The following is an 18,398-nucleotide window of genomic DNA, read 5'->3' as shown; positions in this document are numbered from 1 at the left end:
CTGGGACGCTGCATTTCCAGCACAGAAGGGACTGATAAGAGACTGAGTGAGCCGAGTTACACCCCGCCAAAAAAGCTTTCTGAATTTGCCATCTCTTCAGAAAAACAAGAAATTTTATTGTGTAGTATTATTATTTTTTAATATACTTGTGAATGCTTTCCTTGTTAAATAAACAGGTTTTTTTTTACTTTTCTCCAAAGAAATCTTTTCCTGAACCAGCTGGGAAAAGAGTCACTTAAATCTGCTTTCTAGGAAAACCCTGTTGGAAGTTTCATCCCAAATTTGCCCTAAACCAAACCAAATCCAGCAGCCCAGCCTGGGGTTAGGAGGTGTGAGTGGAGGTGTGTGCATGGTGCAGCCCAGCTCAGGGCGTGTGGTCTGAAGCTGCTGAGTGGTTTCATCTACTTTTTAGATGTTTGTGGTAAAATTACCACAGGGTGGGACACTCTGCTCTGCCTTAAAAAAATCCCAGTCCCAGTTAGAGCTCGTACCCACTGCCCCTGGCTTGGACAACAGGGAGCTGTCCCTCCTGGACAGGCAGCACAGCAGGTCCTCTACCACCCCATCTCCCCCCTTTTCCATTTAAATCATTAAAAAGTGAATTTCCATGCTAGAGACACAACTTTATTCAGGTTGATTTCTTTGGAACAGCTTTGCTACTACTTTACACTATAAGATTGAATAGAGTCCTAATACAGAGTCCTTGTTCCCACTGCCCCGCACCAACTCTTTAATTTTAATGCCATTTGACTCAAACATTTTGACTCACACAAGTTTTTCCCCAGTACAAGCAATTGCAATCTCTTCTGACCATGTGTTGTAATGATGACCATTTGGTTGCTGTTACATTGCTGTAAAGTTCTTTAAAGCAAGCTAAAAATGCCTATTATGGGATTGTGCATTATTGGCAACTAAAAACCAGTAAGATTGTGACTTACAGAAACACCCTCCTTTCTTTTTTTGCATACTTTCACTCTGATTTTTTAGAAGTTTGTTGACATATGGAATAGCCTATTTCTTTGTCACAGCTGCACAAGAACTTATCCAAGGTGGGGATGAGAGACAAAACCCAATCTTTTACCAGTGCCTGTGCTTCTTTTGGGTTTCATGGGAAAATGAAAGATGGGGGTTTTTGGCAGGGGAAATCTACCCTACCCTTTTACGCAAATTTGCATTAAGGCAGAGAATTGTCAACGGCAATCTAGATCCTTAGATCAGAACCTGGACTGCTGTGGTTATCTGATTCAGAGCTGAATCATGTATCTGAATGTTTCCCATTAGTACAATGTCCCTCCACCCCACTCTTATGAAAAGCAAGTGTGAAACCCTGCTAGTGAGTCCCAGTTGAACACGGCAAATATAAAATGCGTGCTGTATGTGTTTTGTGTTAACGTGTTACAAGTGAGAGCTGAATTTCAGCTCCTTCACCGGCCTCAGATTTGGACTTTGCTAGCTTGGGAGATGCTTCCTTAAATTCCTGGTTGACAAAGTAGTAACAAATGGCATCCAGGCAGCAGTTTGTGTTGGCCAGGATGGAGGCGAAGTGCACAAAGTTGTTGACGCTCTGTATTGCCGAGCAGTCGGAGCTGACGGAGTCCAGGACGAAGCGGAGGAGATGCCCGAGATAAAGAGGTAAAAAGCAGATGATGAACACAGCCATGTTTGCAGACACAATGTAGACAGCTTTCCTGGTCAGCATTTCATTGCAACAGTTGTCAGTCTTCTTCCTCCTGAGCTCTGCAATGATTTGTATGGAGCAGTAACTCAAGATGAGCAGTGGTATGAAAAACCCCGCAATAATGGTACACAGCGTGATCACTGAGGGTGTCACAGAAGATTTTTCAAAGCAAAAATCATCTTCTCTTCGGTCCTCAAAGCTTTTAATGAGAGAAGTCTCACAGATGATGATTGTCCAGAGGACTCCAGAGGCAAAAGCTGCCATCAGAGGAGACCTGAGTGCCTTGGATCTCAAAGGGTACTTGATTGCAAGGTACCTGTCAGCAGCAATGAGGGTGATGATGCCGATGCTCATGAAGCGGTTTGTGAAATAGCCACCTTCCAGAACCAGGCACCAGCCATCCACCTTCAGGCGCTGGAACTGGGACAGAGTTTTGAACGGCAAGGTGAAGAGCAGCAAGCAGTCAGCCACAGCCAAGTTGACCATGTACACTCGGGTTTCTGTCCATTTGCCAAGTTTGTAACAGAACACCCACAGCGCCAACACGTTCAGCACAATGCCCAAAACCAGAACTGGGATGTAAACACACAGCTGGAAAACTGAGAATATTTCATAGGCTGTGATATTGCAGCTGCTGTGGTTCATTTTGAGGGTATCAAAACGTACAGTTCCTGCAAAAGCAAATTAAGCTTTTTACAAGGGAGGTTCTGGATTAGTGATTAATTCTAATTGAGAGAGATTGGGGTTTTGCCACCTTTTGCCTGATGCAGGGTACCTAGTGGGAAGAAGAGGGACAGGGACACAAGCCTGATCAGTTGTGAAGGAGAGAAAAACTTAAGGATTCTCCCTGGGCCCTGTGTGGGGAAGACTGCTCCTGGAGGGTGGGAGGGAAAAAGGCTTGGGCCCCTGTTTTGGCTCAGACTTGGATCAGGCAGCAGCAGATATCCTGCAGCAAGCAGTTATGTGAGCCACTGCAAACATTTGATAGTGGGAAGGGGATCCCTAAACCCAGCTCTCATCCCTTCCTTTATAGCAGGGCTCAGTGGAAGCCAGCCAGTGACCTCACAGCTTAAAATGTCCCAGATGTGCAGCAGAAGGACAGCTGTCCTTTCCCTCAGTCCTGAGATGCCTCTGCATCACTTCTCATTAGTGACACGAGCAATTATTAGTGTATCTCTTATTAGTGTATCTCTCACTGGTTTCAGCTGCCTTCAAATTCTGTACTCAGAGGGCTGCACTGAGAATCGGAGTGCTGGGTCTGCTCGCTGCCTTTCCAGGATTGTCAAAGCTGCTCTTTATCTCAAAAGCACTACAGCCACTGTTCCAAGACAAAACAAACTCACCTATGCCATGGCAGCAATGTGATGTAGAAGAGGTGATCTATGTTTGGTCTAGCAGGTGGTTTTATCACCTTGGATCTAAGGGTAATATTGCTGTTTGCCCTCCAGCTTTGGAGGAGTTAATGCAGAAGCACGTTCCACGTGCAACTGTTCATGGACACAAAAAGCCCAAGATGTCTGACATGTTTTTGGGTTTTCCCTGCAGAGGGAACGTGGCTCCATGGGGGAAGGTTCATGGGTCTCAAAAGCAACACCAGCGAGCAAACCATAAGGGAGTGCTGCAGCATTTATGTGCATCTGTGGGTCTTGGTTAGCTTTGAAAATCTAGAGGAATCACAGAATCACACCAGGACACCTCTGAAGAGGTGAGGGAATGTGGTACAGCAGATACCTGCAGCAGCTCTGTCCTCTGGACACGAGAAATGTGTTATGAGCCCATAAGATAAAAGGGAAGATCGTAACAGGGAGACCTAGAAAAGATCTAGCAAAGGCTGAGACAGCCCTCAAGCACCCCAAAACATGTCAGATGTGGTCAGTATCAAAATGAACATTTGAAAATATATTGGCTCCAGCCCTCTCTTTCTCCATCTCTATTCTGGTGTCCCACCACTGCTGGGGAAAGGTGAAGCCTTGCAGAATTCAAATAGCCAGGAGAAATTACCTGTTCTCTTGCTGTCCTCAGAGAGAGTGAGTTCCTCCAGCCCAGCTGTGGAGTGCTGTGCAGGCAGGACGAGCAGTGCTCCTTGCACATGACCGGTCAGGTGTCCTCTGATCACAATTTCTGGTGGCTGTGAGAGCAGCAACGCTGGCCAAGAAAGCACCCACAGCGCTCCTGAACAAAGGGCAGAGCTTCCTCTGTCATCACCATTGGTGTGGCTTGTACCACCTCCTGCTGACTGAGGAGCCTGCAATAGCCCTGCAGGGAGGTGAGAGGCTTGTCTGCCCTGCATCCCTGCAGCAGCTCCTCTGGAGGTGGAATAGCTTTGGCTTTTTCCTTTGCTTTGCCTTCCATTGCCTGATGTCTCGCTGGGCAATGCCTGTTGACCTTCCTCGCCCAACAGACTGCTTGGAGGGGCCCCATTGCCCTGGAATGTCCTGAGGTCTTCTCTCTGCCTTCCTGAGTGCCACCCCTGCTGGGATTGGAGCAGGAGTGGCTTCTGTTGTCACACTGCCTGAGCCCTGGGACAGAAGAGCCCCAAAAGCCCTGCAGCTGTTGGAGAGGTGAGGGCAGTGGTTTCCAGGCAGTTTTGTGATTATTATAAAGCGTTTCACTCTGAATCACAGTAGTTCTCTTGTCTTCCATAGCTCTTCTCAGCCAGCAATTCTGAGAAAACGTGGCACCGTGACCCTGTGACCTGCTGGCTCTGTGACTGCTCAGTGGTTGCAGGTGTCTGTGTCCCAGGGTGCTCTTGGGCTCCCCACGACAGCCTATTTACCAGAAAAGCTCAGACAAGTTGATCAATGAGCTTAAAGATGCTGATATTAGCACCTTGAATTGCTGTCTTGGGCAAACGTATTTCCCCTTTGCTCTAAGGTCACATTAGAGCAGTTTCTGGAGTATTTCTGCATTATCTGTCTGCACATCACAAGCCAGCCCTTGAAAATAATTCCATGCCAGTGTACAATCACAATATATTACAAACTTCTAAATTTCCAGGGACTGCTTTTGCCTTTCTTGGGGCTGCTCCTTGGTGGATGCTTACAAGTCATTACTGACATATTAGTGTGCCCAGCTCATTGATCTCCAACCAACAACATTTTTATGTCATGGTCCTTGTTGGTACTTCAAAGTCCTCCAGCTTCTGGACTGTGATAGCTTCATCACTGTATAGAAAACTTTGCATCCTCCTCAAGCGTTGTTCACAGCCTCCTCTTGTCTGTTTTCCAGGAAATCGCCAGTGGTGTAAACCATGAGCAGTCAAAGTCATGCCTGGAGGGGCTCAGCTCACAGAACCTCTCCAGTGTGATGATTCCATCCAGAGCTTGGTGCTGTGGTTGCCAGATGAGGGTCCCATCAGCCCAGCGAGGTCTCGAGACAGGGAGCAGCCATGTCACTAGGCACAAAGCACCTGGCTGTGAGCAGCAGGTTCACCAGCATGTGTCAAAGCAAACTCAACACCAGCTACCAGCAGGCAAAGCTAGGATCAAGTGCTGTCTGCAGAGAACTTAGATGGCTCCTGCTGAGGCTCTTGGGTCTGTGCCTGATTCCTGGCCATGGCAGCATCAGGATCCCCATCCTTCTCTGCACCCTGTTCCTCTGTCAGCCACCATCATCTGCAGCTGCTCAGGGTCCCCTCCTTCCAGGCAGTCACGGCTTTTATCCCCCCTGCCATGGGCCACTGACGCTCTCTTGGTATTTCCCCTGCCTTGCAGCTCCCGGCCTGTCTCAGTGCTGAGTGCTGTCCCCGTGTGGCGCACAGGAGGTGACACGTGCTGTGTCCCTGCTGGCAGCTCTCGGGCAGGCTCTTCCAGGGCCCAGCAGCACTGCAGAGCACTGGTGCCTGTCCCCAAAGAACCTTGCACTGACACCAGCATCCACCACAGTGTGCCTGGAAAAGCAATTTCTGAATGAAAGTGGCCAGTGGGACAAAATATTCACTGGTATTGCCTGCTGTCAGGCAGACTGATGAGCTCCTGCCTCCTCTCCCTGCTGGGGAATATCTCCATCTCCATCTCCCCGGCATTGCTGTGTCCTGCTGGCTGCAGCTGCAGGGGCAGAGCCTCTGGCAGGGTGGGAGGGGTGCTGGTACCATCTCCACACACAGAGAGGGACACAGGGCTCTGGCTGCCCTGCAGTGCCTCTGCTTGCAGGGTTGCTTTCCTGCCTTTCTCACGGCCAGAGGGGATGGTGCAACAGCAGATCTTGACCAAAAGAGAACTGTGGGGTTGAGAGCAAAACATGTCAGTCTAATTTTTAGCATGTCAGATGGTGGTTTGAGGCTAAGTGCAGCAATCCCACACAATGACCAGCCATGGCTGTTGGGGCTGTTTCCCCTTTCCCTTCCCCAGCACTGCACGGAATTGCCTATGGCAGGAAATGCTGTTGGGGCTCCTGTGTTGCAACCCTCCCCATGCTCCTGCACTGATGCCTTGTGGGGCTACCTAAAAACAGAGGCCAGACAAAATTAAGAGAATAAAAAGCAGCTGTATTTATTGTAGGGCCTTCAGGTACATTTAGGGCAGACGAAGACCCACAAGGGCTACCCCCAAAAATGGATGATGGGTCACAGGTTTTCACACTTTTATAAATTTGTCCATTTGATATTGGGGGTCAATCTTCCAATTAAAGCTTCAGGTAATGAAGCCATGTACCCCAAGTTTGCTTCCCCCAACTCACTTTTATTTTACATCTCTCAGGGCCTGAGGCAGTGAGGTGTCCTTGATTGCTAAGCCTGGAGAGGAATCGTTGTGTCTGCCCAAAACTGGAAAACAGCAGCTGACACTGTGTGTGGAGTTTAGAGTTACATTAAAGAACTGCAGGATTACAAATACATGAACAACACAAAAGCTAAAGTTCTAAGGCATCAGCAGCACCAGGGACCAGCTGAGTATCTGTGCCCACACACTGGGCAGGGCATGGAAAAGCCTGTGCTTCCCAAGAGCCTGATGCTGCTCCCGGGCTTGTGGAGTTCCCTGGAGGCTGCTGGGCAGCACTCACCCCTGGAACAGCTGTGCTGTGCCAAGGAAACAAAATCAGAGATGCCTCCAGCACCTGAAAGCAGCACCCAGGCCACAGCTCCCCAGTATTGTCCTTTCAGCCCCCTGGAGATCAAACCTCTGATAAGAACTCAGGTCTCAGGCCTGCCCAAATGCCACCAAACAGCAAAATAGTGTCTAATTCCAGCCCCTGCCTTCCATGCATAGGAGGGCCAAAAATGTTATATTGGTGGCTACTCACTCACTCACTCACTCACTCACTCACTCACTCACTCACTCACATAAAAGCAGATTATTTTTGCAGATTCATAAAAGCAAGATTCTGAATTACTTTGTAAGCTTTTCCTTCCTTTCCTTTCCTTCCTTCTGTTTTTTTTCTCCCTCACAAGCTTGAAGTGGAAACTATTATTAGCATTTTTTTCTTTTAAGCGACAGGAAAGTTACATCTTGCAGAAATGTTGGTAAAATGTAGTGGTTCAGCCTTGCTGTTTGGGGCAGCTGATGGACTCTGGCAGCTATGGCTGGTCCCCACTACCATTTCCCAGACTCTTGTGCTAGGAAATGGAAAAGATTTGGGGTTAAGGATGTCGCCATCCTCCTGGATTGCTATTGCAGTGCTGGATGGAGGCCAGCAGTTTGTTGTGGCCCAGGGTCTGATAACTCATCTGTTCTATTTACTGGGAGCACTCAGGGAGCTGAGGCTTTGTTCAGATTGAAGCAGGATGCCAGAAACCCATCCTAAACGTGACATTTAAACCAGGTAATAACTTTTGTCCAAGGTAGAACCTATATCTTCAGATAATCAGGAAGTTCCTTGCTCATCTTTGGGTTTCACTGTTAAATACCCTGCTGGAAGGCAGATCTTATATCTCTGTGGCAAAGGCTTTTCTCCCAATCTCCAGTATAGGTTTAGCATTAAGAGTAGAGGACTCTGCTGTATAATGGTAATAAATAAATATTTATTTATAGATATGTTACTATGACACATCTTTATTTTCACTTGCAAAAGTATGGATTTTTTTTGTTTGTTTTCATACATTCAGTGGAAACAGCAAAAAAAATCTTAATGATAACAGAGATTGTGAAATCAACTAATTTTCCCTTTACAATGAGAAAAAGGATCACTTATGAGACCTGTATGTGTATAAAAAGCATTGCTGATCAGTATTTCAGAGTAGATAACCTATTTGGAGCCCATTGTAAATTGAACAAGTTCTCCATGTTAACTGGGAGAAAACATGAGCATGACTGAATCTGCAAAAATAAGCAAGTTTTTTGCTGTCTGGATGAACAGTAGGTTGATATGAATCTTTATCTCTTTTTTCAAAATAATAAAAAAAAAATCATAATAATCTTTTTGGAACAGGCATTCATTATAAGCAATGAGATGCAAGGTCTCAGAAGGGAATCCTAGGTCCAGAAATGTTTTTGAAGGCCCTCTGTGCTGTTCCTGAAGTAGCAGTGTTTTTCCTTGCTGAACACCACTTGCCTGGCTTGTAAGAGATGGCTGTCAAGAAGCCTCTTGCTTTCTGGGGGTAGTTAATTGCAGCATATTTGTTGATGGGTGACAACACTCACACATCTCCTTAAGCAATAGATGGTTGATAAGATCAGGCACTATTTGTCTCCCATATCTTCTCCTGTCTTTGAAAAGATCATTTAGAAGGCAGAACGAGGACTAAACAGTGTGCAGTGGTTAAACTGGTCACATACATACACAGGCTACTTTGTCTGCTTGCAGTGAAGCACCAGTAATGACAGAGCATTAGAAAATACACCAGTGAAGAAAACTGGGACTGGAGTTATCAGCTGAATGACCTGAGTAGTTTCATCTGTTCTTACGGCACCGTTGCTCACTGCAGGTTCTGCTGTGTTGCCTGCCCAAGCATTGACACAAAGCAGGTGGATCTAATGTCTGGATATGGGACACTTTCCGTGCTGGGAACAGTCCTTTGTGTGTTTATTTCAGCAAGGTCTAGTCAGTGGTTTCAGACTGTGGTCTGAACCTGTGTCACTTTGGCGTGGTGACAGACTCGTAGGGGAACTAGATGTCAGTTATCACTAAGGAAGTTAATTGTCTCTAAGTTTACATCAGCAGAATGTGAGCTTGCAGTCCCAGGAGGAAATGTTTTAGAGTTTTACAAGTCAGAAGACACTGAAAGTGAAGGACCACGAAGCCAACCAACACAAGCTGCCACCAGGAGGCGCCTGGAGCTGCGATGCAACGATACAAGACAGTAGTCAGAGCTGGAGTCAAGTCACTGAGGACAGCAGGACAAAATTCAAGTTAACATCAGACCCTTTGGAGGGGTTTGCCCCTTTTTGTCCATATGCCTGTGCCTACAATGATTGCAAACACTGTATGTGGCTCCACTGCCTGTGCCTCAAAACTTGAGCAGCTTTGTGGCACTCAACACCTGCCATGCACTACACCTTGTTCATATCATCACTTGATCCGTGGGTGGCTGTGACTCCTCGCTTTGGTTCATCTTGGACCTGATAAATATACACTTGGGGAACATAGAAGAAAACTCTGGAAATTCCTTGGCTGCAAAATAATAGCAAAATGCATCCAGACAGCAGTTAGAATTTGCTAAGCATGCAGAGACCTTAATGTAGGTTATAACTCCTGGCATCAGAGAACAAGCTCCAGCAGTTTCCACCGCAAACCGCAAGAGCAGTGAGATGTGGAGAGGTGAGAAACAGACAGCAAACACACACAAATTCACAGAAACTATCTGCACTGCCTTCTGGAATAATTTTGTCTCATGAGGACCTGTGGCCATCTTCTTTTTTAGACATCTGATGATTTGTACGGAGCAAAACATCACAATCCCTAAGGGAATAAAGTACCCACAGATGCTGTAGAATAAGGAGGAATATTTAGGTAGAAGAGATTGTTTCTGAAAGCAAAAACCATCCTGGTTACCGCGATGTGTGCGATAGAAAATGGAATAAGTTATCATTGCTATCCAGAATAAGCCACAGACAGAAGCTGACTTCAGCGGGGATCGAAGGATCTTTGCTTTTAGAGGGAACTTGATTGCAAGGTATCGATCAATCGCAATCAGGGTGATGATGAAGACGCTCATAGGCATGTTTGTAAAATAGATGTTTTGTATGGTTAAACACAGCCGGTCTATGGGATGTCTGTAGATGGCAAAATACAGAAGGAAAGGTAGGGTGAAGAGCAGGGAAGAGTCTGCCATGATGAGGTTGATCATGTACACCTTGGTTTCGGTCCAGCTCTTGATTTTGCAGCAGAAGACCCATAAGGCAATTGCGTTCAGTGGGATCCCCAGGACGAGCGCTGGGATGTACACAACCAGCTGAAGCACCAAAACGTTGTCATGTGCATCTCTGTCAGTGCAGTTCTCCATGTTGGGCTGTCTCTGCAAGGAAAGAGTGCAGGCATGAGACTGGGCTCACTGGCAGTGTCCTGCGGCTGTGCCCTCCTCTCATGGCCCTGCAGCTCCTTGTGTCCATGTGCTGCTCATGTGGGCAGCCTCAAAAACCTGAACTGATTTTTGTTCAGTCCACAAAACTACCGAGACTGCCCTCTCTTGCTGCTGGTGCAGGGTTAAGCCTGCCTCACCATCCCTCCAGTCCTGGTATGAACAGTTGGGTCACAGCAAAGCAGAATACTATTTTTCGTTGTTACCTTTGCTCTGCTGCAGTTGTCAGAGACACTGGCTTTAGGACAGCCCACACCAGAGCTGGGCAGCATTACCCATTTGCCCTGAGCAGCATTCCCCATTCACCCTCCACAGCACTTGGTTTGCTGCTGAAGCCACCCCATGGGTTTACTCTGAGTCTTGCCAGACCTGAGAAAATCCTCAGGGCTTGAGCCCTTCCAGCCCAGTGGCTTTGCTCCCAGGGACAGTGGGAATGCAACTGCAGGCTGCTGGGTGGGTGGGTGCCTGCTGTGAGCAGGATTTGTGCCCCCAAACACAAATCCATTCCTCTGGTGGGGAGGAACAGCTCAGCAGGAGTATCAGCAGTCCTAGCAGATTACAGGCCTCCAGAGAAAGAAGGGAAAGTGAGCAAATGAGCACATGTGTCTGATCTCAGCCTTCAAAGGTAGGAAGCAAAAATTTTAGTCAGAAAACGTGAATCTGAGAACATATCTCCTGCTCTTCCTTTAAATATCTCAGGGCATTTGCCACCAGCAAAGAGGATGAATCAGATTTTGTCTGCAGCTCATATAGGTAGGGTTTGCAATGAGCCGGGCACAGAAAGTGCCCAGATTCCTACAATCTCTTACCAATACCTTGCCTTATAAGTCAGCAGCTTCTAAACATCAACATGCAAATTGTAGTGAAAATAGATGATTGCATTAAGTAAGTGAACTGTTTCTAGTGTCCAAGACTGGGAGACAGATCTGGCAGAGGAAAGCACAACACCTGCCCTAGCACCAGAACTGGTACAGCAGCGCTGAACCCCAGGCGTACAGTCATTTTTAGGGTGGAATTCATGAAGGAATTAACATACAGCCAGCGTCCTGGTGCTCTTGGGCTTTCAGCTTCATAGGTTTTGGCCACTCTGTGGTTTCAGCCTATGCTGCAGCTGTTGCCTGGCAGCCTGTTGTGGTCACCTTGCAGTGAAAAAGCCACTCTGCCATATCAATGGCCTGAGGAACAGCAGAGCCCTCCGGGCTGGACATGCCAGCCCCAGGGAGCCCCACACAAGCGCGGAGCTGGTGGCAGCTCCAAGGCCGTGTGGCAGCTCCAAGGCCGTGTGCCAGCTGTCCCCACTGCTGAGGGAGCAATAATGGGACCTGCAGCGAGGGGCAGAGAGCCCCTGAGCGGGATGTGGCTGCAGAACAGAGGCAGAGCAGCTGTGGGAGCAGCAGGGAAGCCGGGCAGCGGCACTGAGCGCAGGGGAGCAGGGGATGAGGCGCTCCCTGAGGGGCCGGGCAGGGCACGGTCGCTGCTGTGGGACAGGGAAGGGAGGGCTGGCTTTACCTGCTCCACAGGCGGGCTGGCTCCTCACACAGGCCGCGGATGTCTCGGCAGGGAAGGGATCCGTGCTGGCCGTGCTGTCACTGCTGTCCCGGGGCTGTCACAGCCCGGCAGGGCTGAGCCCAGCACTGAACTCGTGCGAACACCAGCGCTTCATTTATGCCCTGACTTCCTCGGGCTGGAGCCTTTGGTGCCCTCTGTTGTCCCGCTGCCGGCAGCTCAGAGCTCCGCCGTCGGTCCCCCCGCCCATCCCTGCCTCGCCTCTCACAGCCCGGCTATTAAAATGTCATCTTTCCAATCGGGGGAAAACAGTTTTTGAGATAAAGCCCGTAATGGTTGCAAATTGCCCGTCTGGCAGCAGAAGGTTCCCCAGGGAGGCTGGGCAGCGGTGCTGCGGTGGCAGAGGGGGCCTGCTGGGACAGGGACAATTCCGAGGGGACAGTGGTGCCTGTGTCCCCGGGGACAGCGGGTCTGGGGACACACAGAGCTGCTGTCACTGCACCTGACACATCTATGGGCTGGCTCTCCCTCTACACAGCAGCCAGGAGTGTAACTCTGCCCATCAGCATGGTAGGGATGCCAGGTCACAGCAGTCACTGCCACCAGCGTGGCACTGAGGGGCTGGGACCTTTGGGAGCATGGTTAGGAGCTGCCCAGTGCTGTGTCACAGACATTTGGATGGGTTTTGCTGCCCACTGGCTAGAGCAGCTGCAATCCCATCTCTGTGAGTGACACTGGCTCCCTCAGGATTTGTCCCGCTAATTCTTGTCTTTGGAGCTGTCATGGTGTGACACTGGCCGAATGCCAGGCACCCACGAGAGCTGCTCACTCACCCTCCCGTGCCACAGCTGGGCAGAGGACAGGAACATTTAACGAAGGCCTCCTAAACTGAAATAAGGACTGGGAGAAAACACTCCAAGGGCAAAACAAGCTCATCTTAGAGATACAAAGTGATTTTATTACTTTCAAAAATAGAGGAAGATAATAAGAAGTAAAGTAAGCCCTTAAAACACCTTTTCTTCTCCCAACCCCTCCCTCCTTCCCACTGACAGCACAGGGAGACAGGGCATGGGGATTTGGGCCAGTTCACCCCCGAGATTTCCTTGTGCTGCTCTGGGAGAGCAGTCCCTATGAGACCATGGGAGAGACAGTTCTCTGTGAACTTCTCTGGAGCTGGGTCCACTCTCATGAGCAGCACTTCTCCCAAAATTCCTGCTATGTGAGTCCCTCCCACAGGAGACAGTCCTCCCAAAACTGCTGCAGTGTGGGTCATTCATCCACGGCGTGCAGTCCTCCAAGGACAGGCTGCTCCAGCCTGGGAGCAGGGCCCCTCTCCACTGGAGCTCCCACTGGATCACAGCCTCCTCCAGGCATCCACCTGCTCTGGCATGGGCACCTTCCCTATGGGCTGGGGGGAAATCTCTGCATCCCCATGGATCCCTAGGGCTGTGGGTGAATCTCTGCATCCCCATGGATCCCTAGGGCTGTGGGTGGATCTCTGCATCCCCTGTGGATCCCCACAGGCTGTGGGTGGATCTCTGCATCCCCCGTGGATCTCCATAGGCTGTGGGTGGATCTCTGCATCCCCTGTGGATCCCCAGGGGCTTTGGGTGGATCTCTGCATCCCCCGTGGATTCCTAGGGCTGTAGAGGCACAGCTCCTTCACCCTGCTCTCACCATGGCTGCAGAGGAATCTCGGCTCTGGCCCCTGGAGCACCTCCTGTCCATCCTTCTCCACAGATCTTGGTGTCTCCACATTGTTTCCTTCACATGTTCTCACCTTCCTCTCTGGCTAGAAAAAGCTGTCCCCCTATATTTTGATTTTCGTCTTAAATCTGTTACCACAGAGGTGTTTCCAGCGTCTCTCACTGGTCCAGCCTTGGCCAGCAGCACGTCCATCCTCAGAGCCATCAGGGACTGGCTCTGCTGGACATAGTGGAAGCTTCCAGCAGCTTCTCACAGGAGCCACCTCTGTGGACCCCCTGCTACCAAAAGCCAGGCCCTGAAAACCCAACAGAGGAGCTCATGCTCTCAAAGGTGACAGCAGCGGATGGTGCATCAGCTGTGGGCTGACTGAGGGCAGGTGTAGGTCACGGGGGAAGATGTGTTTGTGGGCAGGAAAGACTCCCCCACGCTGTCTGGTGGAACACTCTGAGTATTGCCGGGCAGAGCTCAGTGCTGTTTTGGGGGTTTTTTAGCATTCAGAAAGAAAAAAAGCCCAGTTCGAGGCAGCATTTATCCACTTCCTCTGTCCCCTGACTTTTCTGGGCTGCTGACTCGTGGAAAAACACAAATCCGTGATGGAAATGTTAGGGGTGTCAGTGTGGGCAGGCTGTGGAAACCCAGCAGGGTGGGGCTGCTCTGAGCCCGAGCTGTGGTGGCCCTGGGCGTCAGCCTGGTGGCACAGCATGAACCAGGGCAGGGCAGTGCCAGGGTGGCAAATGCTGGGGCAGCAGTGAAATGCCTTCAGCGTGTGGGAGGAACAGCCCTGCAGGGATGGCTGCTCTGAGGAGCTGTCTGGGGGCCAGGGCTCAGCAGGGCAGCTGGAGGCACCTGGCAGGAGGACAGCTCTGAAATCTGGACTTTGTGCCTTTATGGCATTGGACAAGTGTTGCTTTCATCCCAGAAGTGTTCCTTCACACCTGTCTGACCTGTTGAGGTGAAGGGGAAGAAGGTCAGGACAGCCTAGGTTGTTTTGTAGGGACATGGGCTTAATAATATGCCAGAACCATCTGAACAGCCACCCAGCCCAGGCTGCCAAAGGAATGGGATAAATATAAACTGCTGTCTTGGTTTGGAAAGCCAGGAGTCTGCTAAGGAAGGCAGGAGCCTCCCCTGAAATGGAGAATGCAAACCCTCCCCACCCCTCCCAATTGCTATAAATTTTAAATTAAGGGGCTCTCAGGCAAAAAAATATGGGAGCAGGAAATAACAGTTCTTTCATAGGGAAGAAAAAGAGAAGGATAAAATAAACAATGCAGTACACTAGAACCACACTGACAGAGTCAGAACCCAACCTGACACCCTGTGGGTCAGGGTGTTGGTGGCAGTCCCATTGGAATTGTGGCTCAGCCCTCCTGGAGTGTCAGGGGCGGTTCTGTTGGAGCTGGGATCCTGTTGAAAGGTGCAGTCTCTTCCTCTGAAGAACACGTGGAAGAAGAGGCAGCTGCTGTTCCTCTGGGGAATCCAGTGCAGAAGCCGTGCTGGTGTTCCAGAATCTCCAGATTATATCTGGGTAGGAATGCTTGGCTCCTCCCTCTGGGCTCACATCTCCCAATGGGATATTATAGTTCTTATCAGCCATGCAGTGACATTCAATGGCCTCTTATCAGCAGATGTTCACTGCATAAGGGAGGAGTGAGTGTGGAAGAGATAAAACAAATGGCCCACTGAACAGAAGACAACTGTCATACAGATGGCAAATAGAATACATCTTGCCTTGAAGTCTGGGACAACTGGATTTGTTTAATAATGGAAACAACCTGAAATACGTGATGAGGTATGACATGATAGATACATTTGTACATGTTGGCGAGAAGGATCAGTGGATTTTGGCTGCAGAAGGAACTGAAGGAGGTACATGGCTCGCCTGTCTTGCTGTACCAGTAACAAGTAGGTGCTGGAGGGTGGAATGGAGGCACATTAACAACAATTGATTACATACACACTTTTACCATATCTCTGTGACCTGTTTGTTTAATGGAAACATAGAGTATAACTTTCTAAACCTAACAAAGAACCTGCTAGAGAAAAAGAGCAATACTTATCCCAATAGCCCTGAAGCTGTATTTTCTCTTTATGTTGCAGATATTGGGGTTTGTTCCCCTTTTTCCTTTAGCATGTCTGTATCTGCAAGGGGTGGGTTGCCTCTGCTTGTTGAGTGCTGGCTTTGGGCTGTAGAAAGGCTTCCTGGAACTCCCTGGTGACAAAGTAGTAGCAGACACTATCGAGACAGCAGTTGGACGTGGCAATGCACCTCAACACGGAGGAGAAGTTCTTCATGACACAGAGCAGAAAACAGGTAGCTCCAATGCTCTCCATGATGAGCCTGGCGAGCAACCCGAGGAAGGCTGGCAGGAAACATATCATAAATACAATCAGATTTGCATAAATTATGTGTACAGCTTTATGGATTGATTTCTCCTCCGGTGAATTTGTGTTCAGATGTTTCTTGAGGTCCCTGATGACTTCTGTGGAGCAGAAGATCAAGATGGCAAATGGGAGAGTGAAAACAAAGAAAATGGCCAGCAGGCTGAGAGCAGCAGGCAGGGTGTAGGTCTGGAAGCAGAGATCTGCATGTCTGTGGTGCATCACCTGGATGGTGGCACTGACTATGACCAGGACCCACAGGAGCCCACAGAGGAGGGCAGCCTTTGACGGGGACCTGAAGGCCCTGGCTTTCAAAGGGTGCTTTATGGCAATGTATCGATCAATGGAGATGAATGAAACGATGTAGATGCTCACTAACATGTTGATAAAATACATTGTCTCTGTAAACTGGCAGAGCTCCCCTCGGGCTGACTTATTCCAGAGCAAATAAACCATGGAAGGCAAGGTGCAGATGACAGAGAAATCTGCAAAGACTAAATTCATTACATACACCCTGGTTTCTGTCCACTTCTTCATCTTGCAGGAGAACACCCAGAAGGCAAGAACATTAAATAGTGCTCCAAAAAAGAAAATGAAGCTATACAGAGCAAACTCAATGAGGCGAACATGGGGGTGAGGTTCTAGATTTGTGGTGCTGCAGTTGTTGGACACATTCATTGTCCTGAGTTACAGATGTTCTGAGACCTGAAACAGGAAAAGACATGGTAAGACCTCTTAGTAGCTGTAAAAAACAAAACAACAAACCACATGTAAGTACATAAGTCCTTTGTTAAAAATGTGAATTTGAGCTTTCCAGAGCTGTCTTTCTCAGTCAGCCTGTGTCATTCTTTGGCATCCTTTGTCAAGTATTGTTTATGTCCATTCAGTTTATGAGTGTGTCAGGGTACATTTCCAAGAGGACATGGCAGACAGCCTTTATTAAATAGGGAGATCTTGAAGTGTGTGTGGGCAGGAGGCAACATGGCACTCAGAAGAGTGTCCATAGGTAGTGGGCACATCCTGTGACAATGTGAACACAAATTCCTTAAACCAGGCTGTGCAGTTGATGTAAAATTACCTTTAGTTTGGAGTTGAGCTAGGGAGGGTTTGCAGCAACCAAAACTAAAGCCCAGCACAACCCATGATTGAAAGCTCTTCTGTCACATCTACTGGGTTTGGATTCAGACTGGGGGTGAAGGGGTGGAAGTGCATAGCAAATGTCACTTGATAGAAATTCTCATTCTCTGGTTCTATCTGGGAAGGTTTCTGAGCCTTTGCACCACCTTGTGAACCTGGAGCTCCTCCTCCAAGCTGAGGAAAACAGCTGAATCTGCATCCCTGCTCTCCCAAGGAAAAGAGTGAGGAATGCTGCTCTCCACCTCGCCAGGAGGGGAATGTGGAAGGATTTACCTGATTTTAAGTCCTCTTGTTCCAGGAGAGAGTAGGAGTCTGCAGATGCAAAGCAGAAGGTCACATCTGGAAGAGGGAACTCCACTGCAGAACAAGGACTGAATTAGATGGCTCCTGCTCCAGGCAGGCAGCCAGCCACCCTCAGAAATCCATGTTGTGGGTAGTACCTGTTGAGCATCTGTCACACTAGCTGCAAGATGCTTTGCAGGAGTATTAGTTGTGTGAAGAGTGTGAGTTCATGGGCCGATAAAAATCGTCTTTCAGCAGAGCCCTTCCTGTGCACAGTGGTTTCATGTGACAAGCACATGGAAAAATTCTCTCAACCGGTGATTCTCAGTATCTGTCACTTCTGCTTGCATCTAAATTCACTTCAGAAAAAACAAACAAACAACTGAAAACCGCTTTCAATGTAAAATAAGTTTTTTACAGAGTGAAGTGGGCAGGAATCTGGTGAAATGTCACAGCTTTCAGAGACCTGGGAAGGGACATCACCTCTGCCTAGTTAAGCAGTTATGTGCCTCCACCAGCAATGCAGACCTTGTGGCCAGTGGGTGAGGGCACTGCCTTCAAATGAGAATTCAGTCCTGAAGTGACTGAAAAATACACAAATAACTCAGTTTTTGGAGAGATGCGTGAGTGTCTTGCAATAGCAGACACTAATGTGACTGCTGCACAGTTCTTGTATGCCCAGGCCTGGCTTTCCCAACAGAGGCTTGCTGCTCACTGCCTGTACCCTGCAGGGAAGGGGACACTTGTGCCCTGAGGAAAACATCTCTGCACTGTGGACAGTAGCAGCAGGGAACTGTCACTGCTTATGATCACTAATTATGGCACTGGTGCCCAGGCTTCTTTTCACTGCCTTGGTCTGCAGTGCCTGCAGCAGTGCAGGTTCTGCAGTGCCTGCAGCAGTGCAGGTCGGCAGTGTCTGCAGCAGTGCAGGTCTGCAGTGCCTGCAGCAGTGCTGTGTGCAGTGCCTGCAGCAGTGCAGGTTCTGCAGTGCCTGCAGCAGTGCTGTGTGCAATGCCTGCAGCAGTGCTGGTCTGCAGTGCCTGCAGCAGTGCAGGTTCTGCAGTGCCTGCAGCAGTGCAGGTCGGCAGTGTCTGCAGCAGCCTCTGCAGAGGTGCAGCACAGGCAAACCACACTGCTGGGCTCTGCAGCATCAAAGGGCTCTGGCCAGCACTGCCTTTGGAGATGGAGACCTCGCCCAATGCAGTTCCCAGCAGCAGGGCTCACAAGGTCCTGTTCCCAGCCCACAGGGCAGTC

General features: G+C 49.1%; 3 protein-coding genes across 3 annotated transcripts; all 3 read right to left on the bottom strand.

Moving 5' to 3' along the window:
• Positions 1–605: 605 nt before the first annotated feature.
• Positions 606–3,757, bottom strand: LOC135451864 (G-protein coupled receptor 35-like). Its single transcript, XM_064721450.1, has 2 exons — positions 3,680–3,757; positions 606–2,349 (listed from the first exon to the last, which is right to left on the bottom strand). Exon 2 carries the CDS (start codon positions 2,321–2,323, stop codon positions 1,388–1,390), a length of 936 nt encoding a protein of 311 aa, XP_064577520.1. The 5' UTR covers positions 2,324–2,349; positions 3,680–3,757; the 3' UTR covers positions 606–1,387.
• Positions 3,758–8,090: 4,333 nt separating this feature from the next.
• LOC135451773 (G-protein coupled receptor 35-like) lies at positions 8,091–11,764 on the bottom strand. Its single transcript, XM_064721284.1, has 2 exons — positions 11,640–11,764; positions 8,091–10,067 (listed from the first exon to the last, which is right to left on the bottom strand). Exon 2 carries the CDS (start codon positions 10,053–10,055, stop codon positions 9,114–9,116), a length of 942 nt encoding a protein of 313 aa, XP_064577354.1. The 5' UTR covers positions 10,056–10,067; positions 11,640–11,764; the 3' UTR covers positions 8,091–9,113.
• Positions 11,765–15,470: 3,706 nt separating this feature from the next.
• On the bottom strand, positions 15,471–16,403 carry LOC135451774 (G-protein coupled receptor 35-like). Its single transcript, XM_064721285.1, has one exon. The coding sequence runs from the start codon at positions 16,401–16,403 to the stop codon at positions 15,471–15,473; it is 933 nt and encodes a 310-aa protein (XP_064577355.1).
• Between the last annotated feature and the right edge of the window lie 1,995 nt (positions 16,404–18,398).

The sequence above is a fragment of the Zonotrichia leucophrys genome, chromosome 9 (genome assembly GCF_028769735.1).
Source record: "Zonotrichia leucophrys gambelii isolate GWCS_2022_RI chromosome 9, RI_Zleu_2.0, whole genome shotgun sequence".
NCBI lineage: Eukaryota > Metazoa > Chordata > Aves > Passeriformes > Passerellidae > Zonotrichia > Zonotrichia leucophrys.
This window is presented reverse-complemented; position numbering and strand designations above follow the sequence as displayed.

Bases quoted from the DNA above. Each gene is read 5' to 3' on its own strand.
- LOC135451773 (XM_064721284.1), bottom strand. From the start codon at position 10,055: ATGGAGAACTGCACTGACAGAGATGCACATGACAACGTTTTGGTGCTT.
- LOC135451774 (XM_064721285.1), bottom strand. From the start codon at position 16,403: ATGAATGTGTCCAACAACTGCAGCACCACAAATCTAGAACCTCACCCC.
- LOC135451864 (XM_064721450.1), bottom strand. From the start codon at position 2,323: ATGAACCACAGCAGCTGCAATATCACAGCCTATGAAATATTCTCAGTT.